At 38.7% G+C, this 27,316-nt stretch overlaps 1 protein-coding gene across 1 annotated transcript in view; it reads left to right on the top strand.

The window, feature by feature from the left end:
- The window catches only part of LOC137266465 (mucin-4-like), an 82,405-nt gene that overhangs the window by 39,788 nt on the left and 15,301 nt on the right, over nt 1–27,316 (top strand). The window contains exons 5-13 of the mRNA XM_067801966.1: nt 2,120–2,222; nt 18,015–18,072; nt 20,920–21,054; nt 22,253–22,297; nt 23,272–23,332; nt 24,623–24,660; nt 25,008–25,170; nt 25,436–25,531; nt 26,337–26,480. Of these exons, the coding sequence (XP_067658067.1) occupies nt 2,120–2,222; nt 18,015–18,072; nt 20,920–21,054; nt 22,253–22,297; nt 23,272–23,332; nt 24,623–24,660; nt 25,008–25,170; nt 25,436–25,531; nt 26,337–26,480 (843 nt within the window). The remainder of the gene's footprint in view (nt 1–2,119; nt 2,223–18,014; nt 18,073–20,919; nt 21,055–22,252; nt 22,298–23,271; nt 23,333–24,622; nt 24,661–25,007; nt 25,171–25,435; nt 25,532–26,336; nt 26,481–27,316) is intronic.

Raw genomic sequence — 27,316 nt, forward strand, 5'->3', positions numbered from 1 at the left:
GTCTGTCCAGTGCACAGACTTATGTTCTTGAAAAAACCATGAACATCTCTGGTGACTTGCCAAGTGTGCAGTATTTCCTGACATGCTTGTAAGGATCACATGCCATTTGCTGATGTGTTGTGTTAATTCATTTGATATAATTTATGTAATGACAGTTTTGTTCATTCAAAATAACAAAGATTGTGATTATTTTGTTTCCCTTGATATTAAGCAGGTTTGTAAGGTTGGCTTGGCTTGTAAGGTTTAGCTTGGCTCCTCTGGTCAGTTTTCTGCATTATCATCATATCTCATATACCGAACCAAAACGACTGAACCGAAGGGCTTGTACCGCAATACATACCGTACCATGGTGAGAAAATGTTTGTTTCCAAATTTGTAAACCGTTATTCAAGGTATTATTAAAACAGATATTTCAGAAGTAAATCAGTGTTTGGATGCCTGTGCAAATGTCTTACTTATGGTATCATAGAACATTGTATATCCCGAAAACAATATGAACATAAAACGTCACTGGACATCGAACATCATAAAACATCACTGGACGTCAAAGAAAGACGTGAAACATTTCTGACAGACATTACTCAACATTATAGAGCACTCTGAAACGTAAGTCAGTGTCATCAAACATCACTGAATATGGTGAAAAGTGATAGAACCAAAAACCTTGCTGAACATCACAGAACACAGTAGATAAAGCAGGTAGACATCACAGAACACAGTAGATAAAGCAGGTACATGATAGAACATCATACAATATCTCGGTACACCATTAAACATCACAGAACATAAACACAGAGTAAGTGAATTTGGCATCACATGGACAATATTGCATATATTTCATAACAAGAAGAATTTATATCAATATTCAAATAAGAAAAAATTAGAACATAAAAACCTGCCATTGAAGGACTATAAAAATACTAGATTTCTACAGCTCTTGATTTTAAACTAGTATGCCATCATAAAAGTATGTCACTTTAAACAACAGCGTAATATATAACTGAGATAAACATAGAACATCACAGAACATCCTACAATATCACAGAATGTAATACATTCGTCCATTGACTAAGTTAGATTGTCTGATATTCTTCAGTTACATAATTAGACTAACATGTCACATTCACCATTTGCTTTTCATCACAATTATTACCGCATTATTTATTCAACAGTGGACAGAAAAATTTTGTGAAGTTTAAAACCGAGGCATTTGCATGTAACTTTGCGTATGTGACTTGAAAACAGTGACATATATTGGAAATATAGTAGGTTTGATAGTCAACAAATACCACCATTTGTTTAACTGGTTTAACGAGCCCAGGAAGAGATGGACTGTGGACTGGTGTTCAGTGAGTATTGTCCATAGAGAAGTGTAGAAACTTGTTTCCTGCACACCACAGTCGGTCTCTGCTCCATGCAGGGAACTACATTGTCTGGGTGATTCGGGCTACAGTTTCACATTCAGGGACTTTATACCTGAAAATTATGTCTGTGAAATGTTTTAAAAGCATGCAGGATCTAATGAAGGAAATGTAAATTTCACAGAAGTTGACAAATACTATGCTAGATACACACTCACCACCTGAAGTAAACTCACTCACTCACTCACATAACACCTGTCAGTTAAAACATTCTGGCCAAACCTCAAAGTTCAAGACATTTTGTTTTTTGACTTATGTTATTTACGTATTGTACTCTGTAGGTACTGATGTGGAATTGGTGTTCGGGAATCAGTTGCTAGTGTATATGTGTGTCTTTCCAAAAGGTATGCAGTCGCATTCTCTTTTGTCAGCTCCCTGGGTAGAATACAATCCAAGCACCATGTGAGGCCCTATTCTATCGGTTACCCATTCACTGCCTGGTTGACATTGGCTTAATTTGAAGGACTTACTTTAGACAACCTCCGCATATGCTACATATGGTTGTTTCTGATGATCAAATGGCCTTGAGTGACACTTTCATGGCTTCATAACAGGATCCAGGTTAAGGGGTGACTGTACAAGGCCATATCAAGGTGCTCACCTCATTCATTCAGTTTGATTCCTGGGAAAAGTCTGTAGCCTTTTTGTTGGGTTTGGGATTAGCTGCCAATAAAACCAATGGTGTATTTGTATTCCAGATGATTTGTCCAAGTTGGAAGCTGGCAGTGATTCAGGCCAAGAGTCTGATGACGATCTCTTCAATGAGACTCCAGCCTTTCTGAAGGAGTTTGAGAAGACAAGGTAAGACAGTTTCATCACTGAGAAATTTTGAATGATTGTTTCTTCAGTCAGTTTTATGTTAACCATTTCCAACATCATTTCTTCATTAGTTTCACAGTCAGAGTAACAGGCTGTAAGAGGAACATGTTGGAAAGGGAGTGTGGGTCAGGTTGACATGGTTGAAGGCAGGTCAGATTGACATGGTTGAAGGCAGTCATCATACATGGATGGTATGGATCATTACTTTCTCACAGTCATTCCTGGTCATGCCTGTTCTTCTCCATGTACAGGCTGTTGTCACAGCCGGAATACTGCCTTTTTAATTCTCACACTTTCTTCATACAAATGGTACTAACATGCTCTATTGTGCAAAATAACAATTTGAATCTTTTGTTCATAATTTCAACATATTTTTGTCTGCCTGATAATGGTTCCTGTGTTCTCAGCACTGTACCCAGAGCTGACAACGGAAGTCCATAACCTGTATCCCATGGGGCTTTCCTAGAACAATAAACCTGTATCCTATTAGGCTTTCCTGGAACAAAAAACCTGTATTCCATAGGTGTTTCCTAGAACAATAAGCCTTTATCCCATAGGACTTTCATAGAACAATAAACCTGTATCCCATGGGACTTGGCAGGAACAATAAACCTGTATCCCACTGGGCTTTCCTAGAACAGTAAGTCTGTATCACATAGTCTGATAGAGCTTTCTTAGAATAATAAACCTGTATTGCATAGGACGTCTCCTAGAACAAGAAACCACTGTCTTACAGGGCTCTACTAGAACAATTAATCTGCAAAAGTGCATTTCTCATCTCCTCTTTATTGAGGAGTCCCACATACATTCACAGTGTTGTTTGAAATAGTAGAGTGTCCTGGTGTCAGTGGGATTTGCTGCTCCAAGCATAGGTCTCTTGGGATTCAGTCCTTCCGTACTCTCACCTCATTTAACACCTATGGATTACCACAAGCATGCAACTTTGTCTCTGTGTCTATCTAGCAGCAGGTGGCTACCTGGAAGGATGAGATGGTTGTAGGAGTGAGTATCAGATGAGCATTATTTCAGCCATATTGTAAGTGGCTATGTGAGTCATTGTGACTGTTCATCTACTTGACCTGATGGGACCTTGGGTAATTTATATCAACTAATTGTCTATCACTTAGCGATAAATATTGCAGAAGTGACTTTAAGCGCAAATGCCCCAAGAAATCACAGACTGTATTTCACACCAGTGATATGTGACATGGATGGATTACACAGAAAAGAGAGTACTGACCATTATCTGCAAGCACCCCATAAATAAGAACCTAATTTTATGCGTTATGTGAGTATATCTATCAAACAAAATTTGTGTAAGATATTAATGATTATCAGTTACACTGTTTTCATATCAATAATAATTAATTCCTACTGGTGATATTTGTGATTATTAGTTTTTTGACATGTTGATTGCTTATCATGAGTATAATCATGTTATCAAATGTAATCAGAATGTGCCACTGAGTTATCTGGTAGCTACATCAGCGGTATTTTAAAACAACAAAGAAGGCAATAGTCTCCAAGCAGTAACAGTGGACAAGAAAACAACAGTTTGTTACCACCAGGAGACGACAGCGTCTTGTGGATGTTGTGCCTGTATCTGAAACGTGTTTCATAATGCTGCTGCTGTCTCTATGAGATAACCTGTAGTGGCAAATTCTGTTACATTTGTATATTCATGATGAGCAGTTAGCCTGTTATGACAGACAGCCTTCCTTATGAGCATGCTTTAGGAAGTGGTTTCTACACACTTGTCTTATGCAGATTATTATTTGAATCAGGGCCAGTAAAACTTTTATTATCAGTTAAGAGATGTGACAAGAACCAGAGTACTGTCTGTCAACCTCTACTGAATATGAAGCTATTTCTTAAATTTTTGTTAAATTTACATGTCCATCCTCATGAGCTTGGCGGTTAGAAAGCAGAGGTGCTTGAAACTGAGATATGAACAGGTGTGGGTATATATAACTAACACACGATTGTATGAATACATCATCTCTAAGACACACTGCATGCCTGGGTACATGAGTGACAGGGTTATATATTGATCAGGACTGTTAGTGGAATTTCTTTAGGTATCAACTTTCCTTGTGGTTGAACATGGTTTCATGTCTGTTCATGTCAGTTCCTGTTACCATGGTGATAGAAAGGTGTCTCATCAATATTGATGCATGTATTGCTTTCTCTGTTCTTAATTGCCTGAGAACAGCTTTCACTGCTATTACATGAAGACTATCATCGTAGGTTGGCTAACCAGACCCTTGGAAGGTCAGTGGATATGTATGTATCGTGTCTGATAATTATGAGACTTTTGACTCCATAATGTTAGAAATATGTTTATAGTTGGAAGTGAAATTGTGCTTACCAATCTGAAAACACAGAGTGATGCAACACATCAGAACCCTTTGTGTTTTAGAGCATGTGTGTCTCTTTCAAAATGTATTTGAAAGAAAATTTCTGATTCTTGGTCAGGTTCCCTGTCACAGTTTGTGACTGGCACTGATCAAGTCTCCTTGATGTTGAACAGAAAGCACAAGGACATCCCATGATCCAAGCACTGTTTCACAGGGGCAGGCTGAGGATTTTGGAGGAGTCCACATAAAAAATGAAGTCCAACGGTTACAACTGATTCATGGATCCGAGCCCTGCCTTAGATCATGTATCCTGTGTAGACTAATGCTTAGTCCCTGAATAAATATCATTTTGATAGTAACAAACAAGCCTGTTATGCACTGAAAAGGAGCCCCGGGGAGAGCAGAGACTCAGACCCTGGTTGAATCTAGCCAGGGAGAGCAGAGACTCAGACCCTGGATGAATCTAGCCAGGGAGAGCAGAGACTCAGACCCTGGATGAATCTAGCCAGGGAGAGCAGAGACTCAGACCCTGGATGAATCTAGACTTACTATAATTAGGTCTTTTGCACTGCAGAGAGAGTTAGACAGTAGTGATTCAGGGACTGTGAGGCAAACTAGTATCCTGTGTACAGAAGTGATCAGTGTTTACTTGCATTGTAGTTAAGACATATATTTCCATCTGGATTAGAATTTGTTGTATTGCACATATTCAGCTTGATTGGATGCAAATACTGTGATTCATCTTTATCTGAATCAGAAGTCAATGTTGATGTTTGTCAGTAATGGTGACTTCTAGCTGAACTAGATGTAAGTGAGAAATATCTTTACCTTGGCCTCATGTTAGTGTTGATTGGTGATCGTTAGTTCAGATATATATGTGTAGCTGGGGCAGTGGGATACCATAGTGATTTGAGCATTTGCTTGTCAGGCCTAACACCTGGATTTCATTCCCCACATAGGTACAATGTATGATGCCAATTTCTAGTGTTCCCCACTGTGATATTGCTGGAATATTGCTAAAAGTGTCAAAAACATACGCAATCACTCACTGTAGTGGTGATGTATATGTTGTTATTGATATTTGTGTTACTTAGATGTTTAATGACACATGTTGTGGTAAGGTGAGGGCAGGGACTGAGTTTGTGGAAACATCCAGTTTGATGGGGATTGGTCAGTTTGGCACATTTTTGGTTGATTGATTGTCTGTAAGTTCATGTGTGATGTCACAACTTACTAATTAAAAGTCACAAAAGGTTCACCATATAGCTGGAATAATGCTGTGTGGTGTAAAACTAAACTCACTTGCTTTAGGTAAGTGTAGAGTCTCAAAGACTTAGATTGTTGCTATCTTGGTATTACGAAGTCTTACCAAAAGGTATTGAATATATCAGCTAGACATTGTTTCTGCGCAGTATTTATATTTTTTTATGTGTGGACTCATGATGAATTGTTGTCTATTACCAGCTCACATAACTAGAACATTCAAAGTATGCAGTGAAGATAAAAAGCTTTTAAGAAATACTTAAGAGGGTATTTTCTGAGTTTTTGACATACCAGAGAGCTGGAAGTTGCCTATCTTTGACTGATATTTATTGCATCACAATGCTAATTAGACAGCCATTGTGACATAACGGTGATATGACATTGGAACAAACCTTTTGAGCATTCCCAAAGGGAGATCACTCTATGAATGCTAACATCCTGCTCCATTCTTATGTGTACGAGTGATGTTGATTGGTATTTTACTGAAATAAGAATTCTTAAACACGGTGCAATTGAATGCTACTAATTACATTTTAATTCCTGTGGGACTCATATTGGTATGTGTGTATTTTTAACTTCATATAAAAATTAGATTGCATGTAACTTTCAATGCAGTTTTGTGTAACAGTTTATGGTATCTGTTTGGTTTTCTTACCTCATCATTGAAGTCTTCATCCAAGATCTTTCAGAGTTCTTTCCCTGTTTAAATTATCATACATTTTTAAATGGTTTGTGAGTTTGAAGCTATAATTACTTGTAAATATATTAGAAAGTTGTCTGTCAAAGTCTGTCATACCTGCTTCGAACACAAAGTCCATTCTGTGATATACCCTGCTATGAATACACAATGCCATTTAGAATGTGGTCAAATGTAACATATTACATTTGGGTTTACTCTTTCTTAGGGAGTTGTGTCCTATTTGGGATTCAAACTTACGCCATCACCTAATAGTAAGGCCACAACGTCAGATGCCTAACTTGCTCAGCCACCAACAGCTCAGTTTTTGCTAACATGAAGTGATTTGCATTAATTCTCTGTTTTTCGCTAACATGACCAAGTTTGCAGTAAGGTTTATGATCGTAGAAGAGAAATAAGCAGACAAGATTTGTCTTGGAGCTTGGTTCTCCTGACCTTGGAGTCTAATTCAGTGGAAATTTTCAGGTGAGCTCCAGTGCCTTAGGGCTCAGACTTGGTGAATGAGCTGAAGCTTAACTTTACAGATGTTAGGTTTGTGACTTCTTCATGGATTGAATCTAGCTTGACACGTACGACTTTTAATGACGCAGTAGGAACCAGGGCATGTGTTTTCATCACGTCGGTTATCACAAAAAACTACTACTAATGGTAACATCTGTGTTTGTCAGTATCTTCTTTCTGTGTAGTGGAGATTTGTCTATATTGCTATGTGTATAAGGCTTATTCGTGTGACAGTTTGTCTGTATTGCTATGTGTATAAGGCTCATTAGTGTGACAATTTGTCTATATTGCTATATGTATAAGGCTCATTAGTGTGACAGTTTGTATTGCTATGTGTATAAGGCTCATTAGTGTGACGATTTGTCTATATTGCTGTATGTATAAGACTCATTAGTGTGACAGTTTGTCTGTATTGCTATGTGTATAAGGCTTATTCGTGTGACAGTTTGTCTGTATTGCTATGTGTATAAGGCTCATTAGTGTGACAATTTGTCTATATTGCTATATGTATAAGGCTCATTAGTGTGACAGTTTGTATTGCTATGTGTATAAGGCTCATTAGTGTGACGATTTGTCTATATTGCTATATGTATAAGACTCATTAGTGTGACAGTTTGTCTGTATTGCTATGTGTATAAGGCTCATTAGTGTGATAGTTTGTCTGTATTGCTATATGTATAAGGCTCATTAGTGTGACAGTTTGTATTGCTAAGGCTCATTAGTGTGACAGTTTGTCTGTATTGCTAAGGCTCATTAGTGTGACAGTTTGTCTGTATTGCTGTGTGTATAAGGCTCATTAGTGTGACAGTTTTTCTGTATTGCTATGTGTATAAGGCTCATTAGTATGACAGTTTGTCTATTGATTAGTTTGTGTCATTAGTTCGTGCTATAATTTGTGTCTGTGTCGTTAGTCTGTGTCTTCATGTGTCTGTCATGGTCTTAGTATCTATGACATGTTCTTCATTTGGTTCCCCAGGAGGTCTGTGTGTCTGTGACCCATGCCTCCTCTGTTCCTCCCCAGGAGGTCTGTGTGTTTATGACCCATGCCTCCTCTGTTCCTCCCCAGGAGGTCTGTGTGTCTATGATCCATGCCTCCTCTGTTCCTCCCCACGAGGTCTGTGTGTCTATGACCCATGCCTCCTCTGTTCCTCCTCACAAGACCTAAATGTCTACCTCTTGTGCTTCACTTGTTCAGTCCAAGGTCCAAGTGTCCATGACCTCTGCCTCTTTGTCTCCCTCCAAGGTCTTGTTGATGATTTTGTTGGCATTGTGCCTTTAACAGCTGCATAATGAATGTACGAAGTGAACACTTATTTCCTGAGTTGACAACCTGCTTGCTGGAGGCGTGTGTGCTGACTGGGTCTCATGACAAACACAGGTTTTTGTGTGAATGTCAGGGAAACTCTTGTCTCGTTCTCATGTTTGTGTCACAGTGTTCTCTCAGTGTTTCAGCTGCTATGTGTCTCTCCATACAGTCTTGTCTCAAGTAAGTGTTGCTAAATTGTGTCTTAGATCACTTGCCATCTTGTCTCTGTCGTAGCATCCCCTGTATTACCAGGTCACCTTCATGTTTGTGTCTGTGCAACTACGGGAGATCATTACAAGATATGTATAATCACAGTGCATAATGACTGCCATGATTATCACTCTTCAGAACAATAGATATGTCGCGTTGCCACATGCTGTGAAGAGCTCCTATCATTTTAAGGTTGAATACTGACAGATGTCTGCTTGTGTTAGGTCTAAATATTATAATACTTCTCTTTGTGGCAGTGAGCAGAGGGTGTGATCAAAAATGGATATTCTATGGATATACAACTTCTGTGTTTGAGTAATGATGACGTATCTATCCTGTGGACTGCTACTTTCTCCAAACTCTGTGCCAGATCATTTATGTTCCATATTAGACACAAATATTATCTGTCAGCACCTTCTTGTGAATAACGCCTAGTACCAGCTGAAGCTTTTGTGTGTTTAAGTGCATATTTCATCACGTGGTATTATGTTTGCATTGTTAGGTAGGAACTCTAGCCTGCTAGTAAACAGGTGACAGTGTGGTAGCGTAGCAGTTCAGGTGTCCCTCACTGGAATATTGCTTAAAGCAAAGTAAACCAGTGCCCACTTCTAGTAAAGCCATGGGCTGATGAATAGTTTTAAGTGTCTTTGCAAGTTCTGTCTGACCTGTGAACAAGTAGGACTCATCCCATTGTGACAGCTTTTCATATCTACTTCATTAGATGATGATGATGATGATGATGATGATGATGATGATATACTGTTCCTTTTGTATGCTTTTAGTGTTTCTTGGTGGGTAAAACAAGAAATTTTGTTGCATTTATATGCCTTGGTCCCATTCATCAAGGGAAATGTCATTGTGGTGCATACATTTTCGTCTCCCAGCTGAATAGAAAATACTACTTTACTGATTCGACATTGGTTGTTTGCCAGGGATGTGACTTCTTGTAATATCTCCAGAGCTTATGACAATGATGGCGTGTTTGGTGCTTGACCAGTAAGTTACAAATTAGCAAGCGTCACCTGATCTACAATAATTGGTAGACTTGCTGCAGTTATAGAGCCACTATGTCCCAGAATATGATTGCTTGATTATTTACTGTTTGAGTGAACTCTGAACTTAAGTAAGTGCTTATCAGATATTGACACTTCCACTAGGTTTAACATGTTCAGGTGTGTTGTGCTTATTGAAAGGTACAGTTATGTGCTGGATAAATGGGGATATATATATATATGGTTAATGTATTTAGCTATAATGAATGTTATTACCAAATTACCGAGCTATGATTATCATTATTACCAAATTTTTATATGATTAAGTACAGATTAGAAGAGATGTGAATATTGTTTAGATCCAAACCTCACAGGGCATGCCACAATTGTGTTTCTGGGTCAGACCAGTGCCTGCTGGTTCACACTTGTCTTAACTACCCATGACAAAGCAGTGGCTGCTCAGTCCCACTGCATGTAGATGTCTCTAACTGTTCATGCTGAATGCTGTCAATGCCTGGTTGTCACCCTGGAGAGTTACTGTGGTATGACACAACATCTGCTCACTGACTGACCTGCTGTCTTCATAGCTTTCTCTTGCAGCTTCCTGTTTTATAGGTAAGGACATGCAAAAGAATGTACTTCTCATCTCCAAACTTAGCTAGCATGTAAGTGGACAGGTGGAACAATTAAGCACGAAAATGAAAGATAGAAAACTGTTTTTCAGTAAATATGGAACTTATTTTGTCTGAAGTCTTTGAAGGGCATTTAGAAGTGAAATGCATAAGGATGAAGATTTTATGGATATCAACTTCTTTATATGAGAACACAACGTTTCAGAGTTAATGCTTACTCCTTCATCAGGTGATGACCTGATGTAGATGCTGACATAGTCGGCTGTTGTCATTGTATCCTGACTGTGTAGATGGTGACATAGTTGGCTGTTGTCGTTGTATCCTGACTGTGTAGATGGTGACATAGTTGGCTGTTGTCGTTGTATCCTGACTGTGTAGATGGTGACATAGTTGGCTGTTGTTGTTGTATCCTGACTGTGTAGATGGTGACATAGTTGGCTGTTGTCATTGTATCCTGACTGTGTAGATGGTGACATAGTTGGCTGTTGTCATTGTATCCTGACTGTGTAGATGGTGACATAGTTGGCTGTTGTCATTGTATCCTGACTGTGTAGATGGTGAGATAGTTGGCTGTTGTCATTGTATCCTGACTGTGTAGATGGTGACATAGTTGGCTGTTGTCATTGTATCCTGAATGTGTAGATGGTGAGATAGTTGGCTGTTGTCATTGTATCCTGACTGTGTAGATGGTGACATAGTTGGCTGTTGTCATTGTATCCTGACTGTGTAGATGGTGACATAGTTGGCTGTTGTCATTGTATCCTGTCTGTGTAGATGGTGACATAGTTGGCTGTTGTCGTTGTATCCTGACTGTGTAGATGGTGACATAGTTGGCTGTTGTCATTGTATCCTGACTGTGTAGATGGTGACATAGTTGGCTGTTGTCATTGTATCCTGTCTGTGTAGATGGTGACATAGTTGGCTGTTGTCATTGTATCCTGACTGTGTAGATGGTGACATAGTTGGCTGTTGTCATTGTATCCTGACTGTGTAGATGGTGAGATAGTTGGCTGTTGTCATTGTATCCTGACTGTGTAGATGGTGACATAGTTGGCTGTTGTCATTGTATCCTGTCTGTGTAGATGGTGACATAGTTGGCTGTTGTCATTGTATCCTGACTGTGTAGATGGTGACATAGTTGGCTGTTGTCATTGTATCCTGACTGTGTAGATGGTGAGATAGTTGGCTGTTGTCATTGTATCCTGACTGTGTAGATGGTGAGATAGTTGGCTGTTGTCATTGTATCCTGACTGTGTAGATGGTGACATAGTTGGCTGTTGTCATTGTATCCTGACTGTGTAGATGGTGACATAGTTGGCTGTTGTCATTGTATCCTGTCTGTGTAGATGGTGACATAGTTGGCTGTTGTCATTGTATCCTGACTGTGTAGATGGTGACATAGTTGGCTGTTGTCATTGTATCCTGTCTGTGTAGATGGTGACATAGTTGGCTGTTGTCATTGTATCCTGTCTGTGTAGATGGTGACATAGTTGGCTGTTGTCATTGTATCCTGACTGTGTAGATGGTGACATAGTTGGCTGTTGTCATTGTATCCTGACTGTGTAGATGGTGACATAGTTGGCTGTTGTCATTGTATCCTGACTGTGTAGATGGTGACATAGTTGGCTGTTGTCATTGTATCCTGTCTGTGTAGATGGTGACATAGTTGGCTGTTGTCATTGTATCCTGTCTGTGTAGATGGTGACATAGTTGGCTGTTGTCATTGTATCCTGACTGTGTAGATGGTGACATAGTTGGCTGTTGTCATTGTATCCTGACTGTGTAGATGGTGAGATAGTTGGCTGTTGTCATTGTATCCTGACTGTGTAGATGGTGACATAGTTGGCTGTTGTCATTGTATCCTGTCTGTGTAGATGGTGACATAGTTGGCTGTTGTCATTGTATCCTGACTGTGTAGATGGTGACATAGTTGGCTGTTGTCATTGTATCCTGACTGTGTAGATGGTGAGATAGTTGGCTGTTGTCATTGTATCCTGACTGTGTAGATGGTGAGATAGTTGGCTGTTGTCATTGTATCCTGACTGTGTAGATGGTGACATAGTTGGCTGTTGTCATTGTATCCTGACTGTGTAGATGGTGACATAGTTGGCTGTTGTCATTGTATCCTGTCTGTGTAGATGGTGACATAGTTGGCTGTTGTCATTGTATCCTGACTGTGTAGATGGTGACATAGTTGGCTGTTGTCATTGTATCCTGTCTGTGTAGATGGTGACATAGTTGGCTGTTGTCATTGTATCCTGTCTGTGTAGATGGTGACATAGTTGGCTGTTGTCATTGTATCCTGACTGTGTAGATGGTGACATAGTTGGCTGTTGTCATTGTATCCTGACTGTGTAGATGGTGACATAGTTGGCTGTTGTCATTGTATCCTGACTGTGTAGATGGTGACATAGTTGGCTGTTGTCATTGTATCCTGTCTGTGTAGATGGTGACATAGTTGGCTGTTGTCATTGTATCCTGTCTGTGTAGATGGTGACATAGTTGGCTGTTGTCATTGTATCCTGACTGTGTAGATGGTGACATAGTTGGCTGTTGTCATTGTATCCTGACTGTGTAGATGGTGACATAGTTGGCTGTTGTCATTGTATCCTGACTGTGTAGATGGTGACATAGTTGGCTGTTGTCATTGTATCCTGACTGTGTAGATGGTGACATAGTTGGCTGTTGTCATTGTATCCTGACTGTGTAGATGGTGACATAGTTGGCTGTTGTCATTGTATCCTGTCTGTGTAGATGGTGACATAGTTGGCTGTTGTCATTGTATCCTGTCTGTGTAGATGGTGACATAGTTGGCTGTTGTCATTGTATCCTGACTGTGTAGATGGTGACATAGTTGGCTGTTGTCATTGTATCCTGACTGTGTAGATGGTGACATAGTTGGCTGTTGTCGTTGTATCCTGACTGTGTAGATGGTGACATAGTTGGCTGTTGTCGTTGTATCCTGACTGTGTAGATGGTGACATAGTTGGCTGTTGTCATTGTATCCTGACTGTGTAGATGGTGACATAGTTGGCTGTTGTCATTGTATCCTGACTGTGTAGATGGTGACATAGTTGGCTGTTGTCGTTGTATCCTGACTGTGTAGATGGTGACATAGTTGGCTGTTGTCATTGTATCCTGACTGTGTAGATGGTGACATAGTTGGCTGTTGTCATTGTATCCTGACTGTGTAGATGGTGACATAGTTGGCTGTTGTCGTTGTATCCTGACTGTGTAGATGCTCTTGATGATGATAACTAGATTGTCTGGTCCAGACACATTAATTACCAACTGCTGCCATATAGCTGGAATATTGTTGAGTGTGGCCCTGAAACTACACTCACTCATTCACTCTCACTCAAAGACATTTAAATAAGTGTAGATAAAGAAAGATAAACCTGACCTGGTATTGATATGAGTGTACAAGGGCAAGAGGTTTCTATGTAAAAAAAAAGGTCATTATGTTCCACAGCCTGGGGGTTGGGGAGAGGAAAACTTGACTGTGGTAAGAAAACTTTGTATTATTTCAAAATTTAAGGAAAGTTAAGGGCAGACAGATAGGAAACACAGACAAGAGTATGGACAAGCTTACTGTCATTGGCCTTTTACACAACTATATACAGTTCAACAATGTTGAACACATTCATTCCACACAATTGTTTATGTGATATAACTGAAATCCTTGATTCTTGACTTGTTTCTGTGGTATAACTAGAATACTTGATTCTTGACATGTTGCTGTGGTATTAATGGAATACTTGATTCTTGACATGTGTGAGCGGTATAACTGGAATAACTGAGTCTCGACAGATTGCTTTTGTATAACTGAAATACTTGATTCTTGACATATTTCAGCGGTATATCTGCAAATTACGATTCTTGACATGTGTGAGTGGTATAACTGGAATAATTGAGTCTTGACAGATTGCTTTGGTATAACTGAAATACTTGATTCTTGACATGTGTGAGCGGTATATATGCAAATTACATGATTCTTGACATGTGTGAGCTTTACAACTGGAATAATTGAGTCTTGACAGATTGCTTTGGTATATCTGAAATACTTGATTCTTGACATATTTCAGTTCTATATCTGCAAATTACATGATTCTTGACATGTGTGAGCTTTACAACTGGAATAATTGAGTCTTGACAGATTGCTTTGGTATATCTGAAATACTTGATTCTTGACATATTTCAGTTCTATATCTGCAAATTACATGATTCTTGACATGTGTGAGCGGTATAACTGGAATAACTGAGTCTCGACAGATTGCTTTTGTATAACTGAAATACTTGATTCTTGACATATTTCAGCGGTATATCTGCAAATTACATGATTCTTGACATGTGTGAGTGGTATAACTGGAATAATTGAGTCTTGACAGATTGCTTTGGTATAACTGAAATACTTGATTCTTGACGTGTGAGCGGTATATCTGCAAATTACATGATTCTTGACATGTGTGAGCAGTACAACTGGAATAATTGAGTCTTGACAGATTGCTTTTGTATAACTGAAATACTTGATTCTTGACATATTTCAGCGGTATATCTGCAAATTACATGATTCTTGACATGTGTGAGCAGTACAACTGGAATAATTGAGTCTTGACAGATTGCTTTTGTATAACTGAAATACTTGATTCTTGACATATTTCAGCGGTATATCTGCAAATTACATGATTCTTGACATGTGTGAGCAGTACAACTGGAATAATTGAGTCTTGACAGATTGCTTTTGTATAACTGAAATACTTGATTCTTGACATATTTCAGCGGTATATCTGCAAATTACATGATTCTTGACATGTGTGAGCAGTACAACTGGAATAATTGAGTCTTGACAGATTGCTTTTGTATAACTGAAATACTTGATTCTTGACATATTTCAGCGGTATATCTGCAAATTACATGATTCTTGACATGTGTGAGCAGTACAACTGGAATAATTGAGTCTTGACAGATTGCTTTTGTATATCTGAAATACTTGATTCTTGACATATTTCAGCGGTATATCTGCAAATTACATGATTCTTGACATGTGTGAGCAGTACAACTGGAATAATTGAGTCTTGACAGATTGCTTTTGTATATCTGAAATACTTGATTCTTGACGTGAGTGAGCAGTATATCTGCAAATTACATGATTCTTGACATGTGTGAGCAGTACAACTGGAATAATTGAGTCTTGACAGATTGCTTTTGTATAACTGAAATACTTGATTCTTGACATATTTCAGCGGTATATCTGCAAATTACATGATTCTTGACATGTGTGAGCGGTATAACTGGAATAATTGAGTCTTGACAGATTGCTTTGGTATATCTGAAATACTTGATTCTTGACATATTTCAGTTCTATATCTGCAAATTACATGATTCTTGACATGAGTGAGCGGTATAACTGGAATAACTGAGTCTGGACAGATTGCTTTGGTATAACTGAAATACTTGATTCTTGTCATGTGTGAGCGGTATATCTGCAAATTACATGATTCTTGACATGTGTGAGCGGTATAACTGGAATAATTGAGTCTTGACAGATTGCTTTGGTATAACTGAAATACTTGATTCTTGTCATGTGTGAGCGGTATATCTGCAAATTACATGATTCTTGACGTGTGAGCTTTACAACTGGAATAATTGAGTCTCGACAGATTGCTTTGGTATATCTGAAATACTTGATTCTTGACATATTTCAGCGGTATAACTGCAAATTACATGATTCTTGACATGTGTGAGCTTTACAACTGGAATAATTGAGTCTCGACAGATTGCTTTGGTATATCTGAAATACTTGATTCTTGGCATATTTCAGCGGTATAACTGCAAATTACATGATTCTTGACGTGTGAGCTTTACAACTGGAATAATTGAGTCTCGACAGATTGCTTTGGTATATCTGAAATACTTGATTCTTGGCATATTTCAGCGGTATAACTGCAAATTACATGATTCTTGACGTGTGAGCTTTACAACTGGAATAATTGAGTCTCGACAGATTGCTTTGGTATATCTGAAATACTTGATTCTTGACATATTTCAGCGGTATAACTGCAAATTACATGATTCTTGACATGTGTGAGCTTTACAACTGGAATAATTGAGTCTGGACAGATTGCTTTTGTATAACTGAAATACTTGATTCTTGACATATTTCAGCGGTATATCTGCAAATTACATGATTCTTGACGTGAGTGAGCAGTATATCTGCAAATTACATGATTCTTGACATGTGTGAGCGGTATAACTGGAATAATTGAGTCTTGACAGATTGCTTTGGTATAACTGAAATACTTGATTCTTGACATGTGTGAGCGGTATAACTGGAATAATTGAGTCTCGACAGATTGCTTTGGTATATCTGAAATACTTGATTCTTGACATGTGTGAGCGGTATGTCTGCAAATTACATGATTCTTGACATGTGTGAGCGGTATAACTGGAATAATTGAGTCTTGACAGATTGCTTTGGTATATCTGAAATACTTGATTCTTGACATGTGTGAGCAGTATATCTGCAAATTACATGATTCTTGACATGTGTGAGCAGTATATCTGCAAATTACATGATTCTTGACATGTGTGAGCGGTATAACTGGAATAATTGAGTCTTGACAGATTGCTTTGGTATATCTGAAATACTTGATTCTTGACATGTGTGAGCAGTATATCTGCAAATTACATGATTCTTGACATGTGTGAGCGGTATATCTGCAAATTACATGATTCTTGACATGTGTGAGCGGTATAACTGGAATAATTGAGTCTTGACAGATTGCTTTTGTATAACTGAAATACTTGATTCTTGACATATTTCAGCGGTATATCTGCAAATTACATGATTCTTGACGTGAGTGAGCAGTATATCTGCAAATTACATGATTCTTGACATGTGTGAGCGGTACAACTGGAATAATTGAGTCTTGACAGATTGCTTTGGTATATCTGAAATACTTGATTCTTGACATGTGTGAGCAGTATATCTGCAAATTACATGATTCTTGACATGTGTGAGCAGTATATCTGCAAATTACATGATTCTTGACATGTGTGAGCGGTATAACTGGAATAATTGAGTCTTGACAGATTGCTTATGTATAACTGAAATACTTGATTCTTGACATATTTCAGCGGTATATCTGCAAATTACATGATTCTTGACGTGAGTGAGCAGTATATCTGCAAATTACATGATTCTTGACATGTGTGAGCGGTACAACTGGAATAATTGAGTCTTGACAGATTGCTTTTGTATAACTGAAATACTTGATTCTTGACATATTTCAGCGGTATATCTGCAAATTACATGATTCTTGACGTGAGTGAGCAGTATATCTGCAAATTACATGATTCTTGACATGTGTGAGCGGTATGTCTGCAAATTACATGATTCTTGACATGTGTGAGCGGTATAACTGGAATAATTGAGTCTTGACTGATTGCTTTGGTATATCTGAAATACTTGATTCTTGACATGTGTGAGCAGTATATCTGCAAATTACATGATTCTTGACATGTGTGAGCGGTATATCTGCAAATTACATGATTCTTGACATGCGTCTGTGGTATACCTGAAATACTTGATTTTTGTCAGATTGCTTTGGTATTACTGAAATGCTTGAGATGTGTCTGTGTGTATAACTGGAGTACTTGATTCTTGACATGTGACTGTGGTATAACTGGAATACTTGATTTTTGACATGTGTCAGCTGTATAACTAGAATACTTGAGCCTTGACAAGTTGCTGTGATGTAAATATTACTGATAGGTGTATCAAATGTTTTGACTTTTGTATTCTGATATATTTTAGCAAGGCAATCCTCGAAGCAGGCATGAGACCTGGGACTCCAGAACCGACACAATCAGAGGTAAGATCTTGTGTGTTAACCTTAATCACCATCTGGCAATAATACATGTTTAAGGGTTCACATTGCTTCATTTTTCAGGACATGAACTGTTAGTAATTCAAACTTTTCCATGGATAGTTTGATTGCAAAAAAGAATGCTTAATCAAAGATGAAAGTGTTATATTTATCACTTGTATAATCCCTATATTTAATGACGATATACTCTTTAAAAAAGTAGGGGATTCTTTTTTTTTTAATTATTTACGATTAAGAATACTATAAGTTATCACATCGTGTTGAGGGAAATACAGGGTTTTATCAGTCCCGAGTAAGGTTGTATTCCCGGAGCCGAACTTGGGACTGATAAAACCCCGTATTTCCCTCGACACGATGTGGTAATGCATTTATCTAGCTGAATGTTTTCACTAAATCAAAACAAAACAACACGCATCGAATCGACTTGCTGCCATGTTGACACCAGCTGATTGTTTGACCTCAATGCACCGCATGTTGCTAAAGGCTTGTCGATGCACGCTTTTCTCACTTCGCGTCGTTGTAGAGGCGTAGCAGGGTGATGTGATTTTCGTAGCGAGAGTACATGACTTTTATACTCCCGCTCTCGGATCGTGATGGATGTACATGGTATTTTATCAGAGTCGCGTGGACCAATCAAAACTCGACATTCTTACATGAGGCTAGATAAAGGAGATTTATCAGAGTTAGTCAATGTTGAGATGATATTATTGAATGTTTTGAGAGTGCATAACCATTTGCACTTCCTTACAACCATAATTATTTGGAATGTAGTCGCTTATGAAAGATTATTCAGTTATGGCATGTAAGTTTCATGTATACGATTTTCATTTTAAAACAAGTAACTAGAACCAAACACTAACAAATGTGTGATGCCTTTCATTGCCATGTGACACATGCCACTCTGAAGAGCAGATGTATATCCCAGGTGTGTTTCACAGACTTGTTATTTGTTTGACACCTCAGACATTGTGCTATCAACAATGTTTCTTATTTCCTGTGGGGGCTGACCTTGTCATACAAGACTCTGTAAATCGATGTGTGGAGCTATGTCCCTTGGGCATGGCAGGAATCTATGATTGTTGGTGCATAGACATTTGGTTGTGGATTTTACCATCATTGTAAAGATCTGCATCGAAGTTCACACCATTTACACAGGCCATGACTTAACTGGAGACTGTTTTAGTCAGAAACTAAAGGTATTTGATCATCTCATACCGACTCTTCTGCATGTTCCTAAAATGTGCTAACATCAGACTGGTCAGGTTTTAAACATGGCTGCCATTCCTTAGCCATGTCATATACACATATGTTTTACATCCTTGTAAATGTACAACTTATTAGTTTGATATTCATATTCAGTTTGTAGAATATTTTGTGAAAAAATAAGGTTTTGTTCATTTTTTTATCAAACTGACACACATTTATGCTGTTTTGAAACACCCTAACCTCATTAAAATTCATTTTTATTCAGCTTTTACAATTTTTTTGACTTTTGCAGAATATATTATAACTTTTCCAGTTACAAAGGGAGGTGAGCTCCAGAGCCAATTTCTTACTCCTTCACCACCCGATGCTGTAAAATCATTGGAACATCATATCTGTATGGTCAAATATCACTGTTAGTAAGCATCTGTTCAGTCTAGTCATGTTGACCAATGTATTTAGCATAATGTTGTATGGGGGCATGTAGATCATTCTTGCTCTACATAAATGTTTCAGTGAAGAAGTATCTTCAAATCTTTTATTACAGAAGTGTAGGCCATCCCCCCATAGCTACATATGTTGCTTTGTGAATCTCAAAACATGGTGTGTACAGTGTAGATTGATAATTCATTGTCATCTTAGATGCATTGCATGGTAAACAAGGCTAGCGAAAATTATTTATAAGCTTATGGTCTGGTGATGGCATGTTTGAATTTGGCCCTACATGGATTGACACAATAGGTTCTAGGTAAAAGGTTCAATCGAAGCTGTTTGAATTTGGAACACACAAGCAGAAAATTGTATTCATCCTGCATATAACCTTCATTGCACTGTAAAAATAATCTGTCATTTCTATCCATATTATAGTACCTTCCAGTTTCAATATGTAACTGATGGGTAGAAACATCTAGTAGCTGGTCTATGACTGGGCATGACCTAAAGCAAACACACATTTGCTGTTACAAATACTGTAGATATTCAAAGTTGTTCACTGTTCATGAAGGGGAACATGGGTTGATGTACCCTTGATGTTTGTTTATGTTCCCTGAACAGTGAACAACATATTTATCTTACAGAACACCTCAATGTTAATTTTAAACTGTTTTAAGCACAGGTTTTGTAAAGTTGCCGCATGTAATTTCTCTTCTTGGTATTTACACAAACTAAATTTGACCGTTTTGTCAAAATGTATTTGTGAGAATGTGAGGCAGATCTTTCTGTAACCATTGCTAAATTTTGCAGATGACAGAGGAAAACACGGATTTACAGTTATCTCCCTTCCATTTACTTGAATTCGCAAAACTTCAGTAATTTCTGTACATCATATGGGAGTCAAAGTTATTTGAGATGAAGAAGTACAACCACAAAGTACTGAATGAGCTGCCATTGGCAAAGAGTGCATTGCAGTGCACCTCGCTTGTATGCAGGATACATTAATAATTATAAGAAGGGCACTCAGCCAATCAGAGAGCGACATTTATGTGTGAGGTAAGATAATAATTATGGTCACTATGGCAACATGATACAACTGGTGTCAGAAACATACATTGGACATTACAAGCATACAGTGGATGGTACATACTAACATGGAATAATGTCTGAGATGTAAGTGCCGTGTATGTTCTTCAGTCGATGCTCAATGATGACAGTTTCCTGATGGAGACGGCCGGTGTGAGCTGCAGTACCAAGCCCAGTGTCACCAGGACAGCAGAAGCCAAGTCAGCGTTCTCTCTCGATGCCTTACTAGCAGAGAAGGTGGAGAATGTAGGTTGATTAGATATACCCTGCACCATACATTCTGGGCTAGTCTGTTCATGGGTTGATGTTTACTGTGTGATGTTAGCTTGTCTTAGAATATGTCCTGGTAGTACTCACATGTTCGTACAACATGTCGTAAATATCACTGGCAGGTCCTAAGAATATATCCCAAATATCACTTGCAAATCCCATGAATATGTCCCAAGCGTCACTTACATTTCCTTAGTGTGTGTCCCAAGTGTCACTTACAGATCCTTAGTGTATGTCCCAAGTGTCACTTACATTTCCTTAGTGTATGTCCCAAGTGTCACTTAATTTCTTTAGTGTATGTCCCAAGTGTCACTTACATTTCCTTAGTGTATGTCCCAAGTGTCACTCATAGGTCCTTAGTGTATGTCCCAAGTGTCACTTACATTTCCTTAGAGTATGTCCCAAGTGTCACTTACAGATCCTTAGTGTATGTCTCAAGTGTCACTTACATTTCCTTAGAGTATGTCCCAAGTGTCACTTACAGATCCTTAGTGTATGTCCCAAGTGTCACTTACAGATCCTTAGTGTATGTCCCAAATGTCACTTACAGATCCTTAGTGTATGTCCCAAGTGTCACTTACAGGTCCATACAGTATATCCCAAGAGACACTTATTGGACCTTAGAGTATGTCCCAGGTATTGCTTATGGGTCCTTAGAGAAGAGGAATAAACAAAATGAGTAGCCCTTCAAAGACAGTATACAAATCGTGTTTCATCTTTCAGGTATTTTATGTCACTTGTGAAGTTCCCTCTTAAAATTTGTTCTTTAGATGCATGTGAATGTACCAAATATTTTCATTGCAAAGTGAAACATTTCATTCATTTGAGATGAATCAGACATAAAAATATATTTTCCAAATGAGTGTCTGACTTCAGAAATATCAATTTTGAAAATGACATAATTACAGAGAACAATTGTTAGATATTGATATTAAAGAATTAAGGCAACATCTGGTGCAGTTGGCAACATGTTACAATATGTTGAAAATAAATGAATATATGTAATACAAAAGCTTGAATTCTGAAGAGCAGTCATTGAGTGCAGTATGTTGACTTGATTAACACTTTGCTTAACCTCATTAGTCCCATTTTAAGGTGGGGCTGCATGGCAAGGCTGTGTGTTTGTGTGTATGGGGACATGTGGATAATGATAGTTTGTGTATGTTCACCACAGGAGGAGGCAGATAGGGAGCTGCACCTCATGCAGAACCAACTGAAGGTATGTATCATGGTCCACCTCTGTCTTAGGCTTCCCCCTTCGAAGTAATTCTCACTCTTAGGATTTAGTCACTACCCTTCTTATTTAATCCTTACTTTTATTTATTTAATCCTGTCTTCAGTTGTTTTAATCTCAACCCTTAATACGATTATTTGTTTTAAACCTGACCTTATGACCCATTCACACTGAGTAAATTTCTACATATATGATTCAAAACTCACCATATGCAATTTAGTCCTTACACTTCAGAAAGCGAGTGCTCTGTCTCTTCTCTAGCTTGTTTTGTACTTTTCATCATGGCAGGTTTGAATATTGAATGTAGTATTGGAATACAGGTTCCCACCCACACCACTCTTTATTTGGAAGCATGAATGTGAAAGGGCACCTGTCATTGCCCTGATGCTCTATGTTGATCCTGTAATGGTCCCTAGATTCAGATACTCCTTAAGGACTACATGAACCTCCTTATTTCAGAAAACAGAACACAGACCATTTCATGTAAGATCCTGTACTGTTCATAGATGTTTTGGTGGGCGGATGCTGTATTAGAGGAAACCACATGAATTCCTCCTTATTTCCAGCCAAACACAGTTTAAGTTCAGTGGTGAAAACAGGAGTCAGTGTTACTTAAGACCAGGGTTTGATTCTTCACAAAATGTGAAACCCCTTCCTAGTGGCCCGTTGATCTCAATATGCCTGGCACTCGTGAATAGCCAGATTAGTGTCCATCAACCCATGCTTGTCGTAGCAGGCGACTAATAGGATCCAGTGGTCTGGCTCGCTCACTTGGTTTACACATGTCTCTGTATCACAGTTGCGTGGATTGGTGCCCGTGATGTTGATCACTGGATTGTCTGGTCCAGACTGGATATACAGGTGGAATGTTTCTTCATTAGACAACTATCTGTCCTTCCAAGTATATGTCTTGGATATTTCTAAAGAGTGGCATAATCCTCTTCTCACTTTATTTTCAGGAGGGCATTAGGCAGGGTGGTTTCATCAAGGTAGCAGAGGCTGACGTAGACGACTCTGAAGGTATGTGTGTTCTGTCTATCAGTGCTTGTAGATCTACCACGCAGAATATTGGCCACCACTACCCCACGTGTCTTGTAAGAACCAGGTGTAGACAAAGGCTGGAACAGATACCGGGCGCCCAGTGTGTCAGAAGAATCGAGTCTGAATCTCAGTTACATTTCTCATGAATACTGCTGTCTGTAAGTGCAGTGGGACTTTGTTTCTAATAATATTTTCATACTCTGCAGGAAATCTGCCAGATATAGCATCAGCTGACAACAGCTTTACATGTCTCTGTGTTGCACTCTTTTTGTGCGAGTTTTACATGAGTTGACGTTTAAGTTGCCACAAATGGATTGGATCATGGTGATTCAGTTTTCACATTTCACTCAAACATGCAGCTTGTCCAAAGGGACATATCCCACTTGCTGTAAGCTAAGTCATGACTGATATTTATTTTCAACGTACCCACTTACAAGCGAGGTACATTGCAATGTACCCCACTACCAGTGGCAACTCTTTCAGTACTTTGTGGTAGTACTTCTTTGTCTTGAATAACATTGAATTGCACATGATCCTCAGAAATTACTGATATTTTGCAAATGCAGATGGATTGAAGGGAGATAACTCTAGATTTGTTTCTCTTGTGTTGTCTGCAAAATCAAGCGATGGCTACGAAAAGATTTGCCTCACATTCCAAGAGATAAATTTTGACAAAACATTCAAATATAGTCCCTGTGAATATTAGAGAGGGGAATTACGTAGCAGCCATTAAAGACAATACCTGTAGGAAAAACAGCAAGATGCAAGATTCGAATTGTTTGATTCAAACAGGTTTCTTGAAGTGTATGATCCGATAACCATGCTTCAGGACCCTTCAGAAACCCATGCTTGTTGTAAGAGGCCACTAATGGGTTTGTGTTGTCAGGCTCGCTGACTTGGTTGACTCATGTCATTGGTTCCCAATTGCGCATATCGATGCTCAGTTTGTTGATCACTAGATTGTCTGGTCCAGACTAATATTTACAGATCGCCGCCATATAGCTGGAATATTGCTGAGTGCGGCTTAAAACTCAACTCACTCACCCATGCTTCAGACAGTTCATAATTCGGTAAGATAAATACATTGTTCACTGGTCCCTCAGGGCCTATGGGTTGATGTACCCTTGATGATTTTTTATGATCCCTTCGCTTTCGGGCTCAGGAAACATAAACAATCATTGAGGGTACATCAACCGATTGTCCTGAGGGACCAGTGAACAACTTATAATGTGTAGTTGAACTTCAATAATTTTGGGTTTCTTTTAATAGATGATTTGCTGCCTGAACATCAGCAGAAGTTGGAATATGTGAGTTTATGATCTTTACACTGTTTGACATCATTGGTTAGAATAGACCCCATACTGATTGCATGACGCCGACAGATTCTGTATGTTTGATCTCACAGGGTTTGACATAACTTGTCCTGACAACCTCTACTTCGTCTGGTCCTGATCTGTTGGTACATAGTTCATTGTAACAACATCTGCTTTTTCTGGTTCTGTTCTGTTGGTACATAGTTCATCATAACAACCTATGCTTTGTCTGGTCCCGTTCTATTGGTACATAGTTCATTATAATAATAACTACTGTTTCTGTGACCTTAATTCCACTCTGATAGATCCTGGCAATATTCCTCTCTGCTTTGTGTGTGCAGTTCCAAGTTTCTGAGAGCACCATCCAAGATCATCATCCTGGAGACCTGGTGTTCCATCCTGGTACGTTCCCTTGTGTGTTCAGTGAAGCTCTCAGTCCGAGTCGATGTGGCTTCCTTCCTTCCAACAACTTTCTGGAAAAACACCTGGCCAACATAGCTCCAGGTAAGATGATATAGTCTGTCACACAGACCCTGAAGCAAATATATCCATGAAGGCTCATGAAAGATTTTCACAGCTTCTGAAAATAAGTTTTTGGGCTCCTTTGGTCACCAAGGCATGTGCGAAATTAAGAATATAGTACAAATGTCCATATCGAAATTGTATGAGAGGTGACTCACTAGATTGGTATGTTCTACTCAGGAGTTGCCTCTCACTGGATGTTGATGGAATGATGTTTGGATCATTTTGGCAATTGTGTGTTGTACAGATGTCCTGTGTGACCTGCTGACCACTGACATGTTGTCCATCTGCTTCCACAAGATCACAAGACAGGAAGAGATTCTACAGTGGATCTTCTACATAAGTAAGTGTTGACACATCTCTGCAGTGTGGACTTGTCCGGTGCTTCTTATTTCATTTGTATTTTTTAAGGGACATGTAGAACACATTTCCAAAATGTTGAATGTGATTGAACAATTGGTTGTTTTTTTCGAACACTGTGTATTATCAATTTTCAGTAGCGATAGAACATCTTTCATTCAACATGACACAAGATGTCACTTGTACCGTTTATATGCTCAAGGGAACAAGAAATCGGAACACCACAGTTTTGCACCACGCCATTCATTTAATGTTCAACTAGAAATATGTTCTTTCAACCCCCATGTATAGTGTAATAATGCGCTCTTCTGCCCTGAACTATTATAGTTCAAGTACAAAGGTGCTGTGATTATTGTAAACCATACGGAGCAGAACATCCAGATGAAGCTGACTAGTCAGGTGACATTCCACAGATGCATTGGGGACAGCAGACGTACTTTAGCAAAACATCCTAGATGTTTGGCTATTTCTTGTTCAGCCAAAGAAAAAATATGAAAAATAGCCGTCCATAAACTGATTTAAAACAGTGAATCATGAAATGAAAAATATATATATATAAAAAGCAGCAGTTCCTCAGTTGAAAAATGTTTTTGTTCTGTCCCAGTGTGCTAGGTCAGATCCATCACTGGTTGAACTGGATTATGAACAGCCTCAATGATATCTGTTATTTCTCAGGGTGGTGCAGGAGCCACACCATTGTGAACTGAATTACCTCCCCTTGTTATCTACATTGGGAAGTGGAACCTGGTTAATGTGTATCCGTTACAATCTATTCCTGTATGTCACAGTGTCGGTACACAGGAACAGCCAGGTGATCCAGGGCTGCAAGAAGCTGCTGTTTGACATCATCCACACCCAGCTCCGTCTTGAGGACGCCAGTTACAGCTGGGCACCAGCTGCCCTTGATGTCCTAAAAGTCTTTGTCAATTTTGGTAAGAATTCTTCTTGTCACAACTTGATTAATGCTTTATACAGACTGAATCTCATTGCTAAATCTCATACTCCATCAACATTAGAACTGGTCTTCAGTGACTCAGGTCATAATAGTGACTAGCAGGAATACATGACATCATTTCCCAGTTGCAAAGATCAATGATCATGCTCTCAATGCTCTCTAGATTATCATGTCTACATTTGATTACTTACAAGCTGGAATATTGCTGAGTGCAGAGTTAAGCAACTAATGCAGAAACAAACAAAATTTAACATCATTGAGAGGTACTTAGAAGTGAGGGGCAGTAGGGAAGGATGACAACAGCGTGATTATTGCTATGAGAGCGACGTTTGGGTGTATGTTCTAACACTGTTATCAAGCAAGTGATGAACACCGAAAGGATAGAGCAGCATATATATATACAAGTTAGGAGAGATGTCTGTACAGTACAATATGGAATTAAGAGACCAGACACAATCCCAACACATGGACTTTGATAAGACCATAACAAATGAAGTCTGCAAAATACACAAGGGGGAAGTGAAGCCTTGGTATACATAAGTCAGGGATTTTCAATGATGAGGATGTATGCATAAGTGAGGGATTATTATTGCTTAGGATCTTTGATGAGTTGGTAGCATGCTGGAGGTATGGAACTACCTTGGTCATGGCTGATTGATGCCTGGAGTCTCATAGCAATGTAGAAGTTGTTTATGCATACATCTTTCCAAACAAAATTTTGGAGGACCAATAATCTTTCTCACACTCTATAAAGCATGTCTCTTGAGCACCATAGTTTTTTGTTGTAGTGTGTGAACAGAAAATGGGCCACAC

The sequence above is a fragment of the Haliotis asinina genome, chromosome 15 (assembly GCF_037392515.1).
Source record: "Haliotis asinina isolate JCU_RB_2024 chromosome 15, JCU_Hal_asi_v2, whole genome shotgun sequence".
In the NCBI taxonomy this organism is placed as follows: domain Eukaryota; kingdom Metazoa; phylum Mollusca; class Gastropoda; order Lepetellida; family Haliotidae; genus Haliotis; species Haliotis asinina.